The following is a 25,410-nucleotide window of genomic DNA, read 5'->3' as shown; positions in this document are numbered from 1 at the left end:
CATCCCCACAGTCAGGGAGTGAAATTGTGTTTTACATACTAGATGGAAATTTGTGCTGCTATCATGCAGCTACTTGGAAAAACTCCAGAGTGTCTTTAGACTGCTCAAGGTTTCTTCATGAAACTTCCACTTTGCCTTTCTCTTTTCACTTCTGTCGCTCTCTGTCAGTCACGAGACAATTATTCTGGGCAGAACTTTTATTTTTCCATTTCAAGGTCTGCACAAAAGGATCCCCCACCTCTCTGTTCGCCTTTCCTTCTAATCTCTGCCTCTTCTTTCTTCCTCATTCCTTCCCCTGTATTCCTGTCTCCCACTGGTCATGTGCACGTGTGTGTGCTTGTGCGTGTGTGTACAGGCCGGACTGCTGGCGCTGCAGAATTAGTAGGTGAAGTCGAAAACGGATTAAGAAGCCAGGATCCAGGGAGTTCACTAATGGGAAGTGCTGGCATGGTTGCCTGTTGCTCCTGTCCATCAGCTGAGGCCAATTACCTTGGGAGGGAGGGGGAGTGTCACATCTGGTCTGGTCTGGCTCAGAAATTACTATTTTTGAGGCTTGTAGGGCTGAAAGAGTCATCACTTAAAAAAGAATTTAAGCAGAAAATCAGTCAAAATCAACTATGATTTATAATAATTTGATCCTTTACTACAACTTTAAGTCTATTAGATGTGAGTTTTTGATTCTTAAAGGAGATTTTGTAGATGTTTTTATGTTTATTAGGAGAATAGAAAGGATTTTTTTTTTTTTTGTAGTACATTTTAATCCAATGATTTGATTATGATATTTTCTGACACTTGGCTGTCTTTTCATGAAAATGGAAATAGAAACAAAAAAAAATCTTATCACAGCTTGCTTGGATGTGATCTTTTTAGATGCAGCTGTATATTTACTGTACAGTATTTCCCCTAGGTTTACAGCGTTGGGGGGGTGGGGGGACACGCCGACACAAACACTTGAAGGAATCTTGGTGTTCATGGGTTACTTTTAATGACAGCTGTCCATTTCTATCGGAAAGGTATCCTTAAATGACTTCTTTCCCTGATTACGGACTCTATCCACTATCATATCCCTACAATAAAGGCACAAAAAACCCAAAAATAAATCTAAAAAAAAAAAAAAAAAACATTTTAACTTGACCGCGGGGCCGCCCCCCTAATATAATGGTAGGGGAAACACTGCTGTATAAATACAAAAGTGTTAACTTCCTTTAAAATGATGTGAATACTATATAAAGTATTGAAGTACGCTAGTTGTTCTCTTTTCAGAGTTTGATGTGAATATGAAAACCTATTATCTGCCTGTTAAACCTAAAGGCACAGCCAGCAGCCAAGTTAAGTCTGCTTTCATCCCCTTTAATAATGACGAGAACCCCTCAGGCGTTTCTTGTGACCCTCAGGATGGAGACCAAACCTCAGGTAAAGAACCAATGGAGTAGACTACCTACACTATGGTCTCAACTTGCTCCACACAACCTCCTACCTCGACCATCCAGCTGAGCATTTGAAGTGTCCAGCTCTTCAGGTTGGACTTGTCTCTAACACGACAAATCAAATGAAACTTTACAGACTCAGTGCAGAGTTACAGTATATTACTGTAAATCAATAACAGAGACAACAGTGTTTCACAAATTCCGTTTTATTCCTTCACAAAGTGTGTACAAAATATACTGCAAACAAATGCAAACATTGAAGTAGAATATCTTTCAGAGATTTTATTTAAAACAAACCCAGTGTATTATTGATCAACAGAAGACAGGTTTTTTTTTATAATTTTTTATTATTTTAATAGAACAAGGTTGTTGATTGTACAGGGGAAGATTTCTGAATAATGACTAAACATTACATGGTAAGTGCAATTTTGTCAATAAATTTGGCCATTTTCATGTCCCGTTTTGACAGTCCTCCACATTGATGTGTTGTCAATGTAATCTGGACCTGTGGGGCGAAAAAACATGTTTCAACCACAGAGCAATAACAGCAAACATACCAAAAGAGTAGGAACATTTGGGTATTATACACTAATGGAGTTGTCAGATAACTCTTTGTTAAGGGGGCAATCATTTAATTTAAGTTTTCACAATGCAGAAATGTTTAAACTCTTCCCCTCTCAAAGCTCCATGATACCATATAATATACATATACAATACTATACATTTCCACTGTAGTCGTAGTGGAGCCAATTTAAAGGAACAGCAAGTCTGCAGTAACTTATGTTTCCATGCATTTAAAAAAATACATCTCATCTGTCATTCAGGTCATGTGGCCAATAACCAAAACATTTCTGATTTCCTTCTTTGATAAAGAGAGGAAGGATCTCACTTAAATTTCAATTCAATTAAAGACATTTTATTGAAACAGAGTGGGCTATAACAATGAATTTTCTAATGACAGATTATTTCAATAGAATATATTATCACACCAGCTGCTTTACAACTCCAACACAATACAAAGCTTTTAGACTTGTTTGTGGAAAGAGCAAAGAGCTGACATTGCTTGATATTAATATGTAGTTATTGTGACTATTGGTCTATTAACTAAAAGGGAGCTTCCATGAGGATATGGTGATGAAGGAATTTCTTTAACATATACTCCCTTTCAACAAGTTTAAATAAGTCTCAGAGGTCTCCAAAACATGTCTTTGAAGTTTCTTGCCAAAAATCCACTCCATTCCTGTATTTTATCATACATATAAACCCCTCTATTTCAGCCCTGCTCAGAATTGGCTGTTTCTGTGTCTATAGCTTTAAATGCAAATGAGCTGTGTCTGTCCATGTCATTATAAGCCATGATGTCATAACCATCCACGGTAGACTTATCACGTGCTACCCTGAGTGTGAAACGATGGTATATGCTCCTGACGTATGATATCAACCTCGTTTTACGAAAAACTTGGTTTAATCTCAATGTTAGGGAAAAGAACTACATTACCCACGATCATAGAGTGTCACAACAATGTCTTTGATTGGTGGAGCTCACTGTCACCATGGCAATGTTTCCCTCTGCGCTGTATGCAAACGATTGTTTCGCTAGCAGGCTAGCTAGTTAGTTAGCAAACACTAAATGTACTGATAACCTTGTTATGCTGCAGTGAGTGTAACTTATATATTCACACACCACAAACTACAACATAGTACAACACGTATAAACACCACTTTAAAAACCACTAAAGTCACATTTAAGAAGTTGTATCATTCTGAATTGTGGGATGGGTAGTTCATTGACTGAGAAAAAGGCAGAGGTGCAATGTGTACATATTTTTTTTCTCCAGTTTTTCAATGCAGTTATTGCACTGAATAAAATGTATTATTAACCCTAACCCTCATGAATGTTGGAGAGACTTCTGATAAACCATTCCAGTCACAGTGTGGGATGCCAGATTCAGCTTGTGAGCACAGTTTGTTTTAGTCTCTTTGGTTTTGAAAGCTGCAAACAGACACTGCATCAAACTGTTGCTGTTAAAAAGCAGTTTAAGCATGCAGCTACTCCCTAAAACCAAAAAGGGCGTCATGATCTCTTTATCTATGCAGCTTTATTGGTGTTGGCTTTTTGTTTGTTTCTCTCTTCTTCTTTTTTTAACTTCTGAAAGAAGAAGCTATTTTCCATAAATCCTGTCTTTATGCTAAGCTAACCAGGTCCTGACTCCATCTTTTTAGTTGTGCACACATTCAAAATGATTTTTGATGTCTCGCCCTCTCCATCTTCCCCACATTTCCTGTAACTTTCCAACAATCAGTCTATGAGGGCAATTATAAGACAAGAATATGTGAAAAGAATCTAAAAAATAATTCACAAAATGTAAACATAATTTCTTTAAGCCTTGATCTCCATAGTAATGTTATTTGTCATATTTTTACTGAGTACTTGCAATTATGTAGATATGTCTTTAAGCTCCACCCACTGATGTCTGATTTAACCAATTAGATTTCTCCCAGGAGAGCGGCTATAAAGCTCTGCTGAAAACTCCCATCTTCAAACTGAGAGCCAAGAGAACAGAACAGAGCATACTGGCATATTAATAGATTATTAGCAGAAGCTCAGCATACATCATGTATTTAGTGGAGGCTGAACCTCACTCAGAGAGGGATTTATTTGTAAGTGTCTGGTGGAAAGTGCTGCGGGGGCCCAGAGACCTGTAGCACCGTACAACAGCCACTTTAATAAAGAGTGGATTAGGAGCAGCATTCCTGTTAGAGCGGCCCGGTCCACCACACACTAACTCAGTGGCTACAGCCTAATGCATAGAGATTTTCAGGGACCAGCTTTGTCATATCAACCACTACTTTATTTCTCAGGCAGAGAAATTGAGAGAGTGCGTAGTAGTCCCTGAAGTTGTAGGGGGCTACGTAGAGTGGAGGTAGAGTTATTGCAAAGCTTTTCACAAGAAAAAACAACGGGATTATGGAATGAGGCTACAGCGTTGTTGTTTTTTATCATTCTGACTTACTAAGGCGGTTTCACAACTCTCCAGAACAAGTGATGATTGTTTTGCTTTACGAGTCTGACTTTATCTGGGGTTGATTGATTTCAATGTGTCTGTAATCTGTAATTAACCAACTGTTACAAACATATATTTTTAATCATCATGATGATACAATTAGCATACAGCCAAAATGCAAAGTAAGTTATTACCTTATTATAAACGTTGAACCATTCTGGGTGATGATTCATCTTCTCTGCCTGCAGAGCCACACGCGACATGAAGCCGAATGCCTGGAAAAGGAGAAACAATCAACTGTCAATCAGAATAACTAGTGAAGTGGATCCCCCCTTAAAACCTGCATGGCTATAACCATAACAAAATCTTTATCGTGTAAGTGTTTATGTGACTTTTTTGTCTAAGGTTAGAAACAAAGTGGAGGAAAAATACAAACAAGTTTCATCCTAATGCAAAAAGTTCAAATAGCAACACAAACAGCATCCAATCTTCTTAAAGTGAGAGTTCAAACTCATTTTAAAATTTACTACCCAAATTTGACATGAGGGTATTTCATTTAGCACAAGCTAAAGCTAGATGGACCTATACAAGGGACAACTTATTTCTTAAAGAAGAGTGATAATTAGATTGTCAAGATATGATGCAAAAACAAAAGGTTTGAAAACCACTGTAGATGTAGCAAAATGCCTAACTGTTGACTACATGCTGACAGAAACAACTGGCATGATCGGCTGCAGTTGCACTTTACCAAAACACTCATCATGACAAAACTTCAGCGTTACTACAGAAGAGATGTTCTGAAGCTTATTTTTGACAGTACTTAAAAAAAAAAAAATCACACCGTACCCATTAAAGTAAACTTCTGGTGATAAGATCAGAATTTTTAATTCAGATAAACCCAAATCAGTTTTTTTGACCCATAAAATGGCACAAAATAGTCGATAAAATGCTCAACACACATTCAAAGCCCGAGGTGTCATCTTAGTTCAAATGTCTTGTTTTGTGCAGCAAACATTTTCAAAACAATAAAAAAGCTTAATCTCACAAACATTAAACGTAAAGAAAGAAAATATTCTCATTTGAGAAGCTGCAGTGGCGGAATTTTGAATTTTTCACTGCAGCAAAATGAAGATGATTTAATGACTTGCAGAATGCTTGTCTAATTATCATCTGCTGATTCACAACTTGATTAATCGAATAATCATTGCAGCTTAAAAAAGGGACGTGTTGGCTGACACGGCTCAGGGTTCAATGCTGCGGAGAGAAGCACAAGACGGCCTCTCTGTGCACACAGAAACCTCTCATGAAGGCATGTATGTGCATACTTCCACAACCCTGTCAGGAGCAGACAGCATGCAGACACACACACAGAAACACACACACTCTTCATATTTCGAGTTGGCATGTGTCTCTCTCCAATCACAGGCCATCCAGGGAGTGATTATGGTTATTCTAATTATCTACAAAGAGGAGAGTGAAATCCCTCGTCATGCCCACAGTGAAAAGAGGGAAAAAAATCAGGTAGACCTATTTCAGAGCAATTTCCCACTGCAATCTCAATTAAGCCCCTAAATACTTCCTCCCTGTCTAATTAAATCAACTGAACTGCCATTGTTTACAGGCGGGGGCTTCATACACGTCCATCACCTGACATGGCGAAACAGAATTACTCCCGCTGAAGAAATGCGTTAAGCCTTTTTTGTGTTAGTCCTGTTCTGTGCCTGCATGTGCAGAGCGACAGCTGTAACACGATCAGCAGCTTGATCAAATTGGTTATCAAGGAAACCATCTCCTGATCAATTTAAGTAATTGGCATATTCCTGCAACTTGACCCCACTGGCACCAATTTGGAGTCTGAGGCGGTCTGCGTTTTCTCACTTCTCATTGGCTCTAATGGAGATGGTTAAGCAGCATGTCATGTCAGGTGTTGTTGTTTGAACATGTCCCCTCTTTCTCTCTCTCGCTCTTTCTCTCTCTCTTAGCTCTGGCTGATCTGCTGCTGAGGAACATTGAGTGACAGCTTAAAGGATTCTGTGTAAAGACTCAAAGATTCCTGCACTTTGTTTTCATTTGAATATAAGATGTTCTCTTTCCAGCCTGGACTCAAAAAAAAAAAAAAAAAATCATTGTTTTCCATTTCGGGACACTGCCAAACATGAGCTGAGAATATGCACAAAGACAGATTTTTACATCAATATTTACACTTGTACGAGATGTTACTCTCTTTGGTGGATCTGCACTATGTGGACGTTTCTGCTGTACAAGATAATTACCAAACATTATTGTTCATCTCAAAAGGGAAATAGTTATAGCTTCCCATTAAAATGAAACTTTATGATTTCTGTCACTGATAGGCAAGCGGAATGACAAAATTATAGAGATGAGTTATTTTTGCAGCAGCGACAGGAGGTAGGGGCCTGCAGTGTCATAAGGTCCTCCATTTTTTTCTCTTAAAAATGTTGTGATGAAAACATGTTGAGGAGATATATCTGCATTGAAGTAAAATATCCCATTACATTATTAATACCCAAATGTGTTGAAAGCAGTTATGTTTCAGATATATACATCTGTGTTCTACATTTATGTTAATCAAGGATGAACACTCGATATCTCAACCCTAAACCTCAAAAGTGCTGTTCAGCGTACAGCATGCAGCTTTAATTAAGAGAATTGTCACACATGCTGAAAAGTTGCATGTCCAAGTTAAAACCAAACAGACCACAGAGCAACTTATAATTTGGAGGAAAGACGAATTTGAAACAGAAGATGTGGAGTTCAGCCTGAGGAAACATGAACCCTTAGAAAAGACTCTTTGAGGGGAGCAAAAAAAAACAAAAAAAACAAGAAAAGAAGTAATCTCCCTCTACAAATGAATTGGAGTTGGATGTCCAAAAAGCTTGAAATCTTGTAAAAGCCCAGAAAATGGCGCCCTACATCTGCCTTCTTTAACAGGTGGGGGTCCCCTCGGGGGCAGTAAGGAGAGCAGTGGGACACAATGCTGGCGAAGTGGCGGGACTATGCCTGTCTGTCAGCTGTAGGTCAACTCAATGCCCTCCACTTGGACCAAACAAGAAAATAAAACCAGCCCTCAACTCCCAGCTGAGGTCTTATGTCAGCAAAGGTCAAGGACTCTCCCTCTCAAGAGAGCTTTGTTTAGCCTGTTTGCTTGTACAGGCCCACACTCTACAGCCAACAGGTCAGCCATCCAGCCAGCCATCCATCCATCCATCCATCCATCTATCCATCCAGCCAGCCAGGCATTCTCTCCAACTGGCCCAACAAGCTGTAGCTGTCAGACTCAGATAATTTAACATGACATTACCCAGGCCTCCATCTCAAATAATCAGAAACACCCGACGGCAGACCCCCACTATGCCCCTTTCCCCACATAGCCGCTTCTGAGGGGCCTATTTGGTGCTATTACAGCATGATTGTCATACAACACTGGATGAGACGTCGGAGCAGAGTGGTGTTTCTCTGTCTCATTGCGGCCGTGGGCTAGAATACAGGACTCAGTTTCAAACACATGTGTCTGTTATTTACAGATCGGTTTTCCACCGCTGCCCGGTCCAGGGGCTTAGAAACGGCTGCTCTGCCTTGCCAGGACTAAGTGCATGCAGATTGCACCTACTCTTAACTAGCCTCTGACAGACTCACACATGCACACCCATGCATGCACAAATGCACATATCGCACACTCAAGATACACACAAGTATGTGCCGACACACACATAAAGACTCTGCCTCCATTACACGCCACCATGACTACCCGATGATTACCCTGGAATGAAACCTTCGCTCCTCCACGGCGAAAGTCAAGAATGCCATGAATTGCACAACGGCAGCGGTGATGATGAGGATGACGACCACACCTCTCATGTCTCATTTCTCTTCTTTCCTACACAGCTCTTCAAAAGCATCCAGCTGGCTGAACGAGGCTGCCCGCTAAGTTGATGAGTAACTTCAAGCAAAATACAGATAATTACAAAGAAAACCGGCCAAGTCGTTTGCTGTAGAAAGCCCTGCTGGGTGTGCGGAACTTCATAATCTTCTCAAGTTAACACAGAAGAGCTTCAACTTGATACTCTGACTAAGGCGATGCATGCTGTGAACACTCATTAAGTGACAAATATTCTGTGTTACAAATGTTCACACACGTCAGCTCCTATTTGTGTGAAGAGTGTCATGTACTGCTCAAGCATGGCGTTAAGGCCGACTTATGCAAACCCTCTCATTAACTGCAGAGTTACCAGCCGGGGCTTAAAAAGACATTGAGCTCCGTCAAAAGGCAGCAGACGTCAAGGCCATCTTAGCTAACCAACGGACTGATAGCCAGATTATCTAACCAACTCCTCTTGGGCGCCACACCTCATCGCTTCCCTCCAGCCAATTTTCACAAGACGAGATGAATGCGGGACGCCACCAGTTCCCAGGGAAAGTTCCAGTTTAGAGACGGAGGAGGGAACTGAACACCGCAGAGCCGATCAACCGGCCTCTCGCTCACAGTGCCTGTGTAGGGCGATTGTGCAAGCATGTGTACATAAATATGAGGGCTTACAAACAATAGATTGGTTATTCAATGTCTTTTTAAAAAAAAAAATTAGGAAGGTTTTCATGTTTTCAAGGTTAAAAATGCCAAGTTTTCTGTGTTTCTTCCAGAGCGTGCGTGTTATAACTTTGTGTTGAAACATTCTTAACAAACTCAAAACTGTCAATTGATCAAATTATTTGAAGCTCTCAAAAAAAAATATTCAACTCGCCACAGCCTTTGCAGAAATAAGAACACTTAGGCTAATGTATGTATTTTATTACAGCACAACAAAAAATGTCGATGATAACAGTATTAATTGGAGCTTTAAGAAAACTGTTGTTATTCTGTCAGCGACATGAAGCAAGAACTAGTTTTATTGTTTGAAGATACTACAACAGAGACATTTTTCTGTGTGTGTGTGTGTGTGTGTGTGTGTGTGTGTGTGTGTGTGTGTGTGTGTGTGTGTGTGTGTGTGTGTGTGTGTGTGTGTGTGTGTGTGTGTGTGTGTGTGTGTGTGTGTGTGAGATGCAGGAGGGGGGCGGCTCTGAGACTTTGGTTTACCCAGGAGGCTCAGGTTTAGTTGTAAGACAACTTATTGAACACAAGCAGAGCGAGGCCCATGACGAGAGGCCGAGACTTGAGGGAGATTTGGAGGGGAGGGAGACCCTGACTGAATATAAAAAGGGATCAGCCTCTGAGAGCGGAACGAAGGAGCAGAGGGGGCTGCAGAAACACAGCAGCGCTGTCTTCAGGCTCAGAATTGGAACTGAAGTACAGAAGCCTTGTGGACACTACAGCTTTTTTTTATACTTGTAATGCGTCATGTTTCATGGTGAACTCCAACTTCCAATTGTTGTTTTTGTCACTCTTTGTAGTATTTTTCCTTATTTTAATTTTGATGTGTGACTTTCCTGATATAAACCTTTATTTATTATTTTGACCTATTTCTGACACAGATTGCAGAACTGTCACTTCCCTATCTCTAATATTTATGTGCCAATTTTGAGTTTATTAAGGCCACTTCAAACACGTCCCTGTCCTATGAATATTACCAAGACTTCTTGAATTTACATCCATGAATTTGATATAGGGTTATAAAAAAATCTGAAATGACGACTAAACATTAACAGTAATTAAGTGCAATGCACACAAAGAACCTACCAATCATTGAATATTACAGTTACAACAAAGTACTTCATATTCAATTAGTAAAATTTTAATGTAGACATTTTAATCCTTCAAAAAAACATTTTTGTAAAAACTGAGACAAAAATTTCTAGTCCGTGTTTTTACCACAGGAGGTGAATTTGAGCTTTACCTCTGGTGAGAAGGTTCCATTTCTGAGCACATGATGATTGACGCTTTCACTGCCTGATTAAACTAGGTTAACTCAGTTAATCAGGAATCCCACACTGTTGCTCAAAGTAAAGCGTCATTGCATTTTGATCTGCAGCGTATGCACTTTGCAGAAAGCACTCAAGATAATATCCTGCAATTTTGCAGCCTTTGAGTGTTTTTTTTCTCATTGCTTCATATTTGTGGGGAAAGATGGAACGCCATCCTTGTCAGTTTCAGCTAACATAACACAACAGGTGAGCATGCACAGCTCACCTCTCCTACACAAACTGCATCTTAAAGCAAACCATTTCACTTATGTTACATGTATGTTTCCACTGCATCAAGTGCAGTGTAATGTAAAGCAGATGGTCATCTGTAAACATAAATAACATAAAGCAGGTAAACAATATCAGTGATTGGAACTTAAAAAACAAGCACAAATGCAAACAAAATGTACAGCATTACACACACACACACACACAGACACAGACACACAGACACACACACACACACACACACACACACACACACACACACACACACACACACACAGATGTTTCCACTTGTGATTGCAGTGATTCGCATTGGCTGAAAGAGTCCAAAAGGGGGATTTTACCTCTCAAACCTTATAAAATATTACCAGATTGATGAGGGAAATAACTCTGCTGACTAGTTTACCCACATGCCACAGAAAAATGACAGAGCAGATCATAACAGCATCACAACACTTTCCACTTGCTGTAATCAAAGAAAAATAAACTCAAAAAAGCATATCCAGCTGTCCAATTCTTTTAAAGTTAATTTGTAGCTAAGAGTGGCTCTGTGCTTTGTGTATTCAGTGCCACTTCAACAGACGGCCACTGTGCATTTACAGTCATAGAACAGACTCTGTCGCCCCCTGTGGGCTCAATAGGGAAGGGTGCTCACTTGTATAGAGGGGATTTGTTATTCTCATTATAAACTCTCAGGGATCTGATTTCTTTGGACCCATCAATTGGAGATAAGTGGTGAATGGAAATCAGCCAGCATGTCACTCCTCATCTTCATCCCCCCTCTCTGGTACAAGCCCTTTGAGAAGAGCCATGAAACTGAGCTAGTTTGTGAAAATGCATCAGAGAGTTGGGAGGAGAGAGAATAAAAGAGGGTGGAAAAGCAGGCAGAGAGACAGGCAGGGGAGAGTTGCCAGCATGTAAAATTGGAACAACATGAGCTCATTCCCCAGTAACATGGGGCGCAGGGTGGGTATGAGAGACAGAAACAAAGACTGAGGGAGAGAAAGATGGGGAAAGAAGGGTGGCAAAGAGCAAGAAAAGAACACATCCACAAGAAGGAATGATGGGGTTGTTAGTGGTTTGCAAACCAGATGAAACATTTTAACCAATTTGATTGTTTGTGAAAGAAATCATTCTGATCAAAACCCCAATTGCTGCCAACTGGAGGCCTGGCTTTTCTCAGGGTAATGTGGCCTGACGTGTCGGGGTAAGAGGAGAGGCTTTAGAGGCAGATGGGAGAGGTCAGCGCCTGCCTCCCCGACTTCAAACACAGGGAAGTGTAAAAACAGACTATTTTAGGGGCTAAAACAACTAACGACTGGATTAGAGGAAGTCCGCTAAGTGGCCTTGAGATATTGCAGTTTACTTTGCCCTATACAGTCAGGAAGAAAAGTCGAGAGCTGTCCGCCAGGGCTGGGTAAAAAAAAAAAATCATCTTTTAGTCTTTCTTTTACCCACCATAAGTGGTAGAACTGGTATGAAATGCCATATGGGTCACGATAAGTTTGATACTGTTGACGTCACTGTGTGCACTTTTTATTATTATCATATCTTCACCTGTGATGTACATCATGCACGTTAAACTTCAAGTTATTTTCTTTACAATTATTCTTCATGCGTGTGTTTAACACTTAACATTACATATACATATCTGTGGGAGCAGCCATCAATGTTAAGCTTTTAATCAGATCACATCTTTAATCGTCAATATGAAGGATGGATCACAGGACCTAAAAGGACTCATTATTACATGAAACGCATGACATGAACACCTAAAAGTGACCATGGGTTACAGTCCAAATCTACAAAAATGATTCTTGAGTTTATCATTTTTTAACCAATTATTTGAAATGTTGTATTTTAAATTGTAAAAATATTGTGTAGAGGCTGTTTCCCTTACAACTCATCAAGAAAACATTGAACAGAAACTTATTTTTTGATTGTGTTTTCTACATAACCACATTTCTATGCAGCCTATCTTGACTTTTGTAGGTTTTTGCACTTTTATCTATGTTTTGCCCCTTTTTTTTTATTATTTAAATAATTCACACACACTGTCCCTGGTTACTTTGAAAAGCACTTGTGCATGATTCATCAAGATTTTATGAATGATATGCAAAGGACACACATACACATTTTTTTATGAAATGGCACAAATGAAATAGGGCAAAGTGATAGATGTCACTAAACTGTTCTGATGTAATTAGTGCCGGGAATCGAATCAAACCTCTCAGAGTTCAGGGGAACAGATAATTCAGTTTTAGGAAGAAGAGAGTGTAATTGTTGCTGAAATAATGAAATCATTTGGCATGGATGGATTATTTGGTTAATGCATAAACACACACAATGATGTGTTTGATCAGTAGCTGTCACTATCCTGTTTTAATTAAGTTTACTGTAGAAATATTTTTACCTTTAAAGGACAATGTGTGTCAGTGAGGAGGCGAGACGGATGCACTGACAGTCCATGATGCTGCTGTTATGGCCATGCTCCCTTACATCTTAGCTACTATTGTTTTTTGTTCTCTCATTTTGTTTAGGAACATGCATACATGCATGATGACATGATGTGTGCAGTGTTTTTTTTGTTTTGTTGTTTTCATTCAAATTGAATAGTTAATTTTTAACACAGTTTTTAATGTGGTGTGCCAAACATACTCTGTCCTTGAGAGAGGAAGAGTTAAATTGATCAGCTATTAAAAATCATGAACTGAGCTCATTTTTTTAGGGATGCACAAAAAAAATCCATGAACCAAATGAAACCACTGAAAGAAAAGGGGAACCTGCCCTCCGCTACACCTGCAACCAATCAGCATATAAACACAGATGAATTTGTGTTTCCGATGGTTAGTGAGATTGCCTTGTGTCTGGCGGTCTGCATTCTGATCCCCATCAAATAAATCTGCAGACCCCAGCAGAGAGCAGAGACAGATCTCTACCAAAACTAAAAAAGAAAAATTGGGAAGACATTCTCCCCACACTCTACCTGCCATCTGGACTGAAAATACTACAAATACTGAAGCAGATATGACTGTCTCACACACACACACACACACACACACACACACACACACACACACACACACACTATTGTGATCCCAGTGATCAGTCATTATTAAACTGAACAATTTGAGATGTACAATTATTTTCATTACACTTTTATCTTTATTTTTTTCAAATATTTCTTACTATATCAACTATTTCAATTCTGCAAATATGGAAAAAGCAAATAGTATTCTATTCAACATTTCATCTTAAAATATTCTGTTGTGTGTTGATCTCTGTCTGAAATGATCTGTATTATCTTGTTTATATTGCAACTGAATCACCTGAATAACACTTGAAAAAGTATGCATACATATTACACACGCATGACAGGGAAAAGGTCATCTAGTCGTACAACTTGCACCTGATAATATTGACTGTAAGCCTTGCGTTCATGTAATCATTGCCTGAATGTTTTAAAATGTTCTGTGGAGAAAGGGCGTAACACTGTGGGAGAAGTAGCCTACATTATGCCACACACACACACACACACACACACACACACACACACACACACACACACACACACACACACACACACACACACACACACACACACACACACACACACACACACACACACACACACACACACACACACACACACACACACACACACACACACACACACACACACACACACACACACACACACACACACACACACACACACACACACACACACACACACACACACACACACACACACACACACACACACACACACACACACACACACACACACACACACACACACACACACACCTGGTTAAAGGTTTTGAAGTTGAGCTCCTTGAAGATGGCATCTCGGTCCTCCACCTCCACCCAGCCAGTGGCCCTGAGCTCCATCACCATCTGCTCCCGGTCTGCAGGGGAGAGCCAGTGGGCATCTGAAGACTGCGGACACACAAAAACTATGCATTTAGCACATGTCTATTTTTTATATTGTAGTTACATCACTGGAGCGTTATCTTCTCTCCATCTTCTGTGCTCCGGCCTGTAAGTCTGGCCAACTTTCTTTTTTATTATCAGTGCTTCTGGGTGTCTATTTCTTAACATTTATTCAAACCAATTTTCACGTTCATCCAAATGTCATGCACAGTTAAAATTAAGATGTGATTCCATTATTTCGATTTCAACCTTATTGCAGCGGTGAGCTCAGTGATATTATTGCTATGTCCGCAAGGTGGCAGCCTAGCATCAGTAATGAGGACTCATGCTGAGATAATAAGCTACACAGATATTTAAGTTATGTTGCCTCAATAATATTTAAACTGTGACCGTACACTTTATAATCTATAGCCTACATTTAAAAAACAAAACTAATTCAGAATAACCTAAAATAACAATTATAAGATGTATTTTTTTTACCCGTAATACTAATTCAGCATCTATTTAATTTGGCCTTACTTATTTGCAAACTCACATTTTCAGTTAAATATAACCTTTTCTGACATGTAACATCCCACTTTTAAATTCGGCGCATCAACAAGCAACATACGAATTGAATGTCAAATGTTCAATGCTAAAACCACGAAAAAAGTTGTCCTTGATTTGAGGTAATGATTTACCTGTCATACTACCAACACCGAATCGAAGAACAGCTCCGGTGCATGATAATGGTAAAAAAAAAAAATCATGTTAACTGGTGTGTCTTTTAACAATTAAGTTTGTAAACGTTAAATTCAGTATGTTTCTAAAGGAGTTTGGCGCACGTTTTCTTCCCCTCTGAAGTGAAGCGGCGCGTCTTCCTTTGAACTATCGCCGTCGTTTTCGGGAACCAACAAGTTTGCACAGTTGTTGCTTCTCACGTCAGATTACGCTCGCTCGTACATAAGAACAGTAAGCAGCAGATAAGATGCTTAGAAATGCTAATGCTAAATGCTAGACTGTCACTGCAGCACTCACCATTTTGGACGAGTTGTTCCTGCAGAGTGGAGCCAACAGCAGACTGCTCAGCCCGAACAGACGGTTACGGGACCATGCGCTGCCCGTCCTCAGGCTAAATATTAACCCAGACATGACTGGCCCTTTGTCGGCTGTCCTCACTCTCCACTGTCACCAATTCTGCTCTGTGTGTGTGTGTCCCCTCCTGTCCTCTCACACATTACCATAGCTGTTTCGTTTACTGCCTGATTAAAACGCCTTATCTTTCACTGTGAGTTTGGTTATGCCAAAATGACTAACACTGTATGTGTGTGTTTCATGTATTTATATGTAACCCTGGCTAAATGAAAATACTAAATCAATTCTGTTTGATTTTGTATTATTTATCTTTGAATATAATCTTATTGAACAATGTCTAATTATCTTGTTATAAATTATGATTAATTTTATATATAACATTTTGACAGATAGAAAGAGGCATGCACTTTAGAATGAGTTGATACACTCCACTGTAGCCTCAGCTTTTACCTCAATTAATTAAAATCACAGTTTGTTGTACTTTGGACTTCAGGATCATGCCTGAAAGGGGATATGTTATAAAGGAAGAGTAGAGAAACTACTAAGAAGACAGAAAGACAAGATGATACCTTTAGTTTTCACACATAGCGGAAATCACTGAAATGGTCAGAATAATTAATCATTTTTAATCTCAACAAGGTTTTCCTGGTAAATTAAATAGACAGTTACATTTTTTTTTATTGTAAAGCACACTGGCACACATAGTGCAGTCTTTTTCACCAAAGAACTGACACCAAACCAAAGTAGCCACTGTTTATTTTAAAGACAAACTCAATCTGAAGAGCCAATGACTTGCAGTCCGTTTTCAGTCCTGATGCTCATGTTCCTGTCCTGGTATAAGCCAGCGGATGCTGTCTGTCCGCAGGATGGCGTACAGAGAAAAGCCTACGATGAAGAGGACAGAGAAGACCAGCAGCCAGTCGATGCTTTTCAGTGGTTCACTGGGGAGGGGGCCGAGACGGTCTGCATCCATCACGTTTCCGTCTGGGCCAGCTTCAAACCCTGGAGAATGTAAACAGTTAATCAGAGAATACAGCACGTGTTGGTAGTACAAATGGTCTGACATTTATACTGGTTAAAATTATGGTCTTTAACTTTTTGATGGTTGTACTTTCAGAGTGATTTAATGTCTTATTTAGTAGAAAAAGTACAGAGGCTGCACACCGTTGAATATGCTACAAGTAAAATCTAATAATAATCCATACAAAAATTGACATTGTATACATTTATTTTATTTATTTATTTTCTGTCCCAAAACTTGACTTCAGGCTATCCAAATTTTCCAGACCATAAAGCATCACTGAGTGACTGCATAGAAACAAACGAGATAAGATATATCATTCTTTAAAAGTCAGGACGTCAGATTTAAAATAAACATGAAATGTACACATGAAAAATATATATATATTGTTATTTATTTGATAGATCTTCTCAAAAAGGGTATTTCCTGTTCATTCTTGATTAACTCAGCACTGACGTAATGTTTAAAATGTTGTGTTCTGTAGCAAAGAAATCAGAGCCAGTACACACAGGATTACACTGAACTCTCTGCTTCCAAGATGATGTTTATAATTCTGAAAATTGTAATTAATTCATCAACTGTGGTCTAAACAGGAAGAGGATCATCAAAATGGTCAGCGGCAGGTTTGCTCTGCCCAGATAAAGCCAAAACTGGACCCTCAAGGGTTAAATGAACATATTTCACACTTCAAATACTTGAGGTTCAGCCCTGAACTAAACTCATTAATTGGGACTGTTTTCTCTCAGTTTGTACCTGTTTGGTTCGCGATGAAGGAGGTGAGCGTCTCCAGCGTTCTGTCGGTGTGGTTAAAGCGAGCCATGGGTTTGGCCCCCTGGAACAGCAGGATGTTTGGCACTGCCACAGTCCCAAAGCGCGTGGAGAGGCTGAGAGATGGTAACAGACAAAAACATAATCACATAAGATGATTGCTTCTTTTAGATAATCCTGTAACTTGTTGGTCTGGTTTAATATGCAGAATTATACACTCCATAAAACTGTGTTTGAATAAACAAAAGGACTCAAAATGGTGTTGTTTATTATTGTGTTGTTCTGCATTCAATTCTGATTTGTTTCTATTTTTTAAAGATTATTTTTTGGCCCATTGGCGTTATTGATGGGGACGCTGATGAGAGAAAGGGAATGCATGAAAGAGAGAATGGGGTTGATGAACCAAAAGGTGAAAGGTCGGAGAGGAACCAGGAAATAGTGGGAAGAGGACATAACGCCTCTGTGAAGTGGACCTGCTCAACCCGCAGAACAGAACGTCACTTCTGATTTGATTCACACACATCATATCAACAAACATGGGAGGGGACTGAATATTAATCACCCTTCTCGAAATAGCACAATCCAACAGATAACAATTATGATCAAAGAACATAACACAAGCTGAAAACTTTACAGTTTCAGGTTATATATTTTTGGTACATCCATTTGTAGAAAGCTTAACTCTCAGGACAAATCGACACTGTAAGAAACCTTGGTTTATCTTGTCCCCAAGTTAAATATGTGAAGTCATTAGATGATAAAAGGGATAAAGAATATAACTAACTAAACTCCTCTGGTTTTTTTGTTTCAGAGGGCTGCCATCAACAATCAGAGCAATTATGTGACCTAGCAAGAGGCAGCTAGTCTAGGTAGCTAGTTCTGACAGCCATTCATACATTCTAGTTCAATATGATACATGTACTTTTACAGGCCATGAATAAGAAAATAAACTATTTGATCATTTCATTGACTAACATCAATTTTATTTAATACTGACATGATAGGGAGATCACAATGTTCTACATGCAGCAGCAGCCATCATAAACTGCTCAAAGGCAGAGCACTGAGCAGAAAGAATAATTCATGAGCACATGCGCCATCAGTCACCAATTCAAGTGTTTGTGTCTGGTGAGGGTTGTGTAAGCTCTGCTCCAACTTGTGACATTAGAAGTAGAGCTTACACAACCCTTGAAATGATCCACATGTTAACTGCTCACGTCATAGGCACACTGAGGTTAGGGAAAGGAAAAGGAAAAGGAAAATAGCCTTGCTCAGTGACTTTAACCAAGCAGAGAAAAGAACTGTTATTGACCAGGACTAATCCGGGTTTGATTCAAATCCATCTGAAGGGGAGGGCGACTATATGCATCATTAATGAATCAATAAAACAAGAGGGATTTATCTGGTTCCTTCATTATGCGGTTTCCTTGTGATAAAATTCATAATTTGAGGGAAAACATGACACAAAGTGATATACACACTCAGGCCATGGCCTGTGCTGAAAGGATGTGAGGCAAGAAAGGTTTAGAACTACTACAAACAGCTTAAAGTTAATGCAAAGTGATATTCATTTAGATTATTAAAATACAAATGCATTGAGAAAAGTTTTTATTTTATTTTACTACACCTCATTTTATTTGAATTATTGAAATACTACAGAGCCTTTTGAATGGCTTCATAGGCTGAGTGTTGAATTTTATGGTTGTTAACTCACTGTAAATAAAACTCTTCCAGAAGCAGGGTAATGCTTAACAATTTAAAAGCCCCTTTAATCCACTTTAATAAAGTGAGGGAAGTTTCACATCATAACAGAAGAAAACATGATAATTCACCTGCTGTGCTGTGAGGCATCCAGTGCCAAGAAGTGCATGATGGGAAAGACTCGAGGCAGGGCGTTGAAGTGAGGTGCCAGGTTAGCTGAGAACTGACACCAGGCTGTGAAAAACAGCACCACAGAGCACTCTGTGCTGTTAGCATTCAGGAACTCCATCAGGTCCTGAGAGAAGGAAGAACCAACACATTAACCTTGTTTTTTTTTTTTTAGCATTACTGCATTACAAGAACTAGTGGATTGTGCATAGTGTGTCATTTAGAAGACATTCAGAGAGTAGCTTTGGGATGTGTGAGTATTAAAGTGCAGTGTGAATACCTGTGAGACGTTGAGGACCTGCACACTGAACGTCTCCATTCCTGTGATGTTCCTCTTATCACAGTTCACCTTGTATGTCTTTGTGGTCTCTGTCGTGTTCTGCTCCTCAGTTGATGACATTTCGGCATGCACTATGTCAAGAGTGACCTGGAGGCAAACATCCAAGAAGAAGTCAGCTTCTGCACTACTGATACAACTCGTGAACTCATTGTCGTGTTGAGTCTAAAGGAAGTTAGATAGGGTGTAGAAAAATGAGCTACAGAACATCTTCACTAGGGTTTTGACTTATTTTCAATACTTTCTATAATAATAAAAAAAACTTTATAATTAGATTTACTTTGTTGATCCACACTGGGAAATTGTGGTGCACAAAGAATTCAAAGAATGTTTTCCATCACATTTTAAGTTCAGTTTATAATTTAAAAAATGGCCATAACTTCTCACTGTCTTCCAGAGTCGTGTTTGCCAAACTAGAAGACAGAGAGCATATTTCATTAACTATAAAAGAGCAAACCATCACAATGGAAAAGCTGTAACCGGAGAATGAATAGTATTTTAGCTTCGGAAATTAATCAAATAATTAATCAGCTAAAGAGTCAATGGAAAAATTGTCAGCACTGTAATCCAATTCCAGACTTAGCTTGAGGCACTTTTGATCATTTTTAGCATCTTTTTTCAGGGAGAATTAACTGATCTTTTCCTTTTTTCTGTCAATGTTAGGACATTTTAATAAATCACATTTTTTTTAAATACAAAATAGCACAAAAATATAAGTATAGTACTCAATTAAAATGTGCATATTGCTTACATATATTTATGTCTATTCTGAAATCACCATTTGAGCTCAACAAAATTCACATCCCGCCTGAGCGGGACTTCCCTGCACTCAAAATAACAACTAATCTCAGTGAGTGTCCATTAGTTAATTAATTTTAGGGTTACAGAACCTCCAGGTAGTGATTGTTTAGGAAGTGATAATATAATAACAGTTATTAGTTGCTAGCAAAAGACCTGTTGTGTGGATTCTGTGCTCGTCTCCTCCATTGATGCTTCTTTAGCAGCCAGAGCAGGTGACCCACACTGCGCACTGTACTCATCACAAGGTGGAGAGAAGCCTGTCTGGAAGTCTTTCACATTTTTAGGGAAGAGGGACTCAATGTTCGATCGATCAATGGGGGCTTCCGTCCCCATCACAGCATCTGCAATCTCGGCGGTCTTAAACTGCCTCTTTGGCAGAGAGCTGAGGTCTTCTGACTCCACAAACTTCGGGCTGTTCTCCAAGTCAGACACTGCATCGTCTGACAGCGTGAGCTCCAGTGACTCATCGTAATCTAAAAGACACAAATTATGGATTAAGCTCAGTCCACAAGATATTTCTTTTACTGCATCTATTTATTAATTGACTTATTTATTTATTTTGATAGCGCATCCTTTTACAAGAGCTTTACGTTTTGGCTGTTATTCTTAAAATAATCTCTCATAACAAATTAAAAGAGTGTAAATTGGTGTCCTTTAGAAAGCTAAAAAGCTAAATGAAAAGGTAATTCAGTGAATCAATGATTATAATACTGGTATGATATATGAGTCAGGAGTAAATTCAATTCAGTTGATGAGTTGCACCTTAAAACAAATCCTAGCTTCATTAAAGGTTAAAATTAAATGTTTGTATTTAAGAGGTGAAGTTATGTGACATGATTTATAAAGTAGCTGAACGTGAGTGTATCACATCTCAGTTTAACTTTTAAAGCGTTTATAAACTGACTACTGTATAAATATTAAATATTACAAATATAACCACAACAGATCGATATTTCGAGCTTTATCTGGTAATCTCATGTAGGTATGACATTGCGACAGTTACCTTCACAATAGTAAATTAAACAGTAAGCATGTTTACCAGCTACCTTTTCAATAAATCTAGGTTAAATGTGTTTCGGCATTTGGCAGTGTTTTGCTAGCGCTGTTTAGCTACAAGATGCTGTCAGTCTCTTACCTTGTGCGGTCGCAGACGAAAACCTCGAAAGCTCAGAATGATACGATACAAATAATAAAGCATATGGGATGTAGAGCTTGATTAAAAACTCCGTCATATTTTTAAAGGATAGCTAGATACAGAAATAGAAGAGTTTCACTACATATTGAGATGTGGGGGGATCTTTAACGGCTCACAGGAAGGACAGTTTCGAATTCTGGCGGAAGAAAATAAATGTAACACGTCCAAAGTCGGCTTCTTCTTCTTCTTCGTTGTTTTTTTTAAATACGGTTGGCATCCAAAAAGTTGCATTACCGCCTACCACTGGATTTTGAGTAATAATACAGTATCCCAGTATTTAAACAATTAAAAAAAAAAAAAGAAACGGGGAAGAAATAAACAAAATAATAACAATACTTCCCTACCCCCTCCCATCCTCTAACACGACTCTTCAACCTGAAGGCCTCTCTCAGAAGCCCCTGCACTTCCTCTCAAGTAACCCCAACATTGTTCAAAAACAACAATCTAAATTATTTCTTATTATTTCCTTTCTGCCTCTGCAGCACAGATTAAACCATTACAAATAAAGTTGAGATCTTAATTTTATCCTAATCGTTTTGACATCCAAAGTCTGCTTCTGAGCTCAGGTTATAAGGGACAAATAACATATTTTGTATCTTATTAACCACAATTTTACACTTGTGACTTCATGGTTATTATTATGGTTAATATCATTCATGCTGCCTGGATTTGAAAAATATGTTCTAATTATGTTACATTTTACTTTGTACATGGTTTCTTAATGCTACTAGTTTTGTTTTTTTTAAACTGTTGTCTGATAAAGACAGCAAAGGGATTTTAGGGCTACTAACTTATGGACATTTAACCATGAGTTTTGTGGCAAATGAGTTTGCTTCGCATCCTAAGCCTAAAAAATACAGCCCCAGATTTCAGCCAGTTCTGACAATCCACAAATTCTGAAAAATGTTGGCACAAGAAACAACAATTTGTGGGCCATTTTACCTATAAGCACAATATCTGAAAACTCTCTTCTGATTTAATAAGGAGACAACTTGGGGATTTCATCAGGACGCCATGTGTTGATATTGTACATTGGCTTCATATGGAAATGTGTGACAGAAGTGTCCCACAATACCCTAATCCACGCTTTACAAGTTCCTCAGTAGTAGTGTAAGACACATTGATATACCAGACTTTATTTCCTGGTTTGCCTCCTCCTTCTTTCACAGTATATTTAACTCAGGCGTTAATCGCTCCCTCCCCTTTTGCAGATCTACCAGTTCAGAGATGGGTGTTATCACCATGTGATAAAATACAAGAGCTGGAAAGCACATACACTGCAGGTCAGTGAACACGCTTAAAGGACAAGAGCACAGATTTGATCTGGAACAGAAAGTGAAACTTTTTCGCATTCACAATCATCTAAACTCTAGTGGACAAATGGCGCAGCAAGTATTTCTCAACCGAGAAAAATGGAGCTGTTCCATCTTGCTTGGATCTTCTGAAGGATCCTGTAAGTATTCCCTGTGGGCACAGCTACTGCATGAGCTGTATTAACAGCAGCTGGGATGAGGAGAGGGAGATGGAAACATGCAGCTGCCCTCAGTGCAGGCAGAGATTCACACTGAGGCCTGTCCTGATGAAAAACACCATGTTAGCAGATTTAGTAGAGGAAATTAAGAAAGTAGAACCTCAAACTGCTTTACCTGATCCTGCTTATGTCAGACCTGAAGATGTGGCCTGTGATTACTGCACTGGAAAGAAGCTGAAAACCTTCAAGTCCTGCCTGGTGTGTATGGGCTCTTACTGTGAGCAACACCTCCAGCCTCACTACAGTGTAGCTCTGTTGAAGAAACACAAACTGCTTGAAGCAACTTTCAAGCTCCAGGAGAACAACTGCTCTCGCCATGACGAGGTGATGAAGATTTACTGCCGCACTGATCAGGAGTGCATCTGCTGTCTCTGCTCCATAGATGATCATAAAGGCCATGACATGGTGTCTGCTGCAGCAGAGGGAGCTGAGCGGCAGACAAAGCTCGGAGCGAATCGGCAAGAAATCCAACAAAGAGTCCAGGACAGAGAGAGAGACGTCAAGGTGCTTCAGCAGAGGGTGGAGGCGTTCAATGTCTCTGCTGATGAAGCTGTGAGAGACAGTGAGAAAACCTTCACTGAGCTGATCCATCTCATTGAGAAAATACGCTCTGAAGTGACACAGCAGATCAGATCCAAGCATAAAACTCAAGTGAATCAAGGTCAAGAGCTTGAGCAAAAGCTGCAGCAGGCGATCAACGATCTACGGAGGACAGACATCGAGCTGGAGCGGCTCTCACATGCAGAGGATCACATCCACTTCCTAAACAACTACCCCTCACTATCTCACCTGTACGAATCCAAAGACCCTCCCACCATTGATGTCTGTCCTCTAAGCTCTTTTGAGGATGTGGCAGCGGCTGTATCAGAGGTCAGAGATAAACTGCAGGCTGTTCTTAGTGAGGACTGGGCCAGGATTTCCTTGGCTGTGACTGAAGTGGATATTTCACCTCTCTTAGCAGAGCCCAGAACCAGAGCGGAATTTTTGAGATACTCTCGTCAAATCACACTGGATCCAAATACAACACAAAAACAATTGTTTTTGAGTGGCGGGGGGAAAAAGCAACATTAATGGCAGCAGAGCAGTTGTGTTCAGATCACTCACACAGATTTATTAAATGGTGGCAGGTCCTGAGCAAAGAGGGACTAACTGGACGGTGTTACTGGGAGGTGAAGTGGAGCGACTACATTCATATAGCAGTTGCATACAAAGATATCAGCAGAACAGGGACCAGAGAACAATGTGGTTTTGGTTTCAATGACAGATCTTGGGCTTTAGAATGTCAAAGTGGAGGACACAGATTCAGACATAATGGTGATGTCTCTCCCCTCTTCGGCCCTAAATCCTCAAGAATAGGAGTGTACCTGGATCATCAGGCAGGTACTCTGTCTTACTTCAGTGTCTCTGAAACCATGACTCTCCTCCACAGACTTCAGACCAACTTCACTAAGCCTCTTGATCCTGGATTTTGGTTCCCTCAAAATCCTGGAAGCACTGCTGAGTTTTGTGAACTCAGTTAGACAAGAGAAAACAGTGACAGTACGCTTGGTAATCCTGGATTTTTGCTAGAGAGATTCAAATCTCTTTTTTAGTAGTGTCCAAGTTTCACACAAACAACTAGCATCCAAACATACGAATACAAAAAAAAATACATTAGGGGAAATTCAGGTTTAAACTCTGTTATTGAGAGACACATTTTTGAAGTTGTATTGTTTACATAACAGCAATTTAATGAAATGGTCAAATTGTTTTTATTTCATTTGGGATTCTTCTTTCTTGTTTGGTGAAAACTGATATGTGTGCTGTGTTTGAAGATCATTTTACATGTATACTTTGCATTAGAATATTAAATATACAACATGTCTGGTTAAAAGTCTTGTTATGCATTTGGCTGAAAAAATTCCAAAAATTATGCAAAAATGACTGACTTTAATTGTAAGACATCTTCATATAAAATGATTTGTTAAATTGTATATTTAATGTTTAGTTCTATACTGCTGTCTGTACTGCAAACCTTTGTGCTGTTGTAATATTACAAAATCCCATTTCTATCATGTACAAAAAAACTGCATGAAGAAAAATGTGAAATTGGTAACTATACGGAGGCTAGTACACCATAACATTTGAACTTGTGAAAACTGTTGATCTTCAAACGCCTTTACATGAAGTTCCTTTAAGGGAACACTTGAATAAGTCTGCCTATAACCTTAAAAACAACAGATAAACAAATGAATAAAAGTCAAATTTTCAATTGTGACACCCATGGTCTTAAAAATTGCACTGATTGCTCTTTAATCTTCATTAA

General features: G+C 39.2%; 2 protein-coding genes and 1 pseudogene across 2 annotated transcripts; 1 reads left to right on the top strand and 2 right to left on the bottom strand.

Moving 5' to 3' along the window:
* Positions 1-1,617: 1,617 nt before the first annotated feature.
* LOC132988198 (pterin-4-alpha-carbinolamine dehydratase 2-like) lies at positions 1,618-15,718 on the bottom strand. Its single transcript, XM_061055428.1, has 4 exons — positions 15,527-15,718; positions 14,384-14,515; positions 4,627-4,707; positions 1,618-1,932 (listed from the first exon to the last, which is right to left on the bottom strand). The coding sequence occupies exons 1-4, from the start codon at positions 15,638-15,640 to the stop codon at positions 1,837-1,839; spliced, it is 423 nt and encodes a 140-aa protein (XP_060911411.1). The 5' UTR covers positions 15,641-15,718; the 3' UTR covers positions 1,618-1,836.
* A 604-nt stretch (positions 15,719-16,322) lies between these two features.
* Positions 16,323-21,696, bottom strand: txndc15 (thioredoxin domain containing 15). The gene is made up of 6 exons (XM_061055424.1): positions 21,515-21,696; positions 20,533-20,852; positions 19,522-19,668; positions 19,205-19,368; positions 17,358-17,488; positions 16,323-16,585 (listed from the first exon to the last, which is right to left on the bottom strand). The coding sequence occupies exons 1-6, from the start codon at positions 21,609-21,611 to the stop codon at positions 16,389-16,391; spliced, it is 1,056 nt and encodes a 351-aa protein (XP_060911407.1). The 5' UTR covers positions 21,612-21,696; the 3' UTR covers positions 16,323-16,388.
* Positions 21,697-22,784: 1,088 nt separating this feature from the next.
* LOC132988195 (tripartite motif-containing protein 16-like) lies at positions 22,785-25,362 on the top strand (annotated as a pseudogene).
* Positions 25,363-25,410: the final 48 nt, after the last annotated feature.

This window comes from Labrus mixtus, chromosome 14 (assembly GCF_963584025.1).
Source record: "Labrus mixtus chromosome 14, fLabMix1.1, whole genome shotgun sequence".
Lineage (NCBI taxonomy): Eukaryota > Metazoa > Chordata > Actinopteri > Labriformes > Labridae > Labrus > Labrus mixtus.
Note: the sequence above shows the minus strand (reverse complement) of the source record. Positions and strands in the feature narration are given on the sequence as shown.

Excerpts from the sequence above, each read along its gene's own strand:
- LOC132988198 (XM_061055428.1), bottom strand. The coding sequence starts at position 15,640 with ATGTCTGGGTTAATATTTAGCCTGAGGACGGGCAGCGCATGGTCCCGT. Across the intron at positions 4,708-14,383 it reads ACTTCAAAACCTTTAACCAG|GCATTCGGCTTCATGTCGCG; the intron begins GTGTGTGTGTGT and ends CTCCTTTTCCAG. Across the intron at positions 1,933-4,626 it reads GGTTCAACGTTTATAATAAG|GTCCAGATTACATTGACAAC; the intron begins GTAATAACTTAC and ends TTCGCCCCACAG.
- txndc15 (XM_061055424.1), bottom strand. The coding sequence starts at position 21,611 with ATGACGGAGTTTTTAATCAAGCTCTACATCCCATATGCTTTATTATTT. Across the intron at positions 19,369-19,521 it reads AGGTCCTCAACGTCTCACAG|GACCTGATGGAGTTCCTGAA; the intron begins GTATTCACACTG and ends TCCTTCTCTCAG. Across the intron at positions 16,586-17,357 it reads CTTCATCGCGAACCAAACAG|GGTTTGAAGCTGGCCCAGAC; the intron begins GTACAAACTGAG and ends TACATTCTCCAG.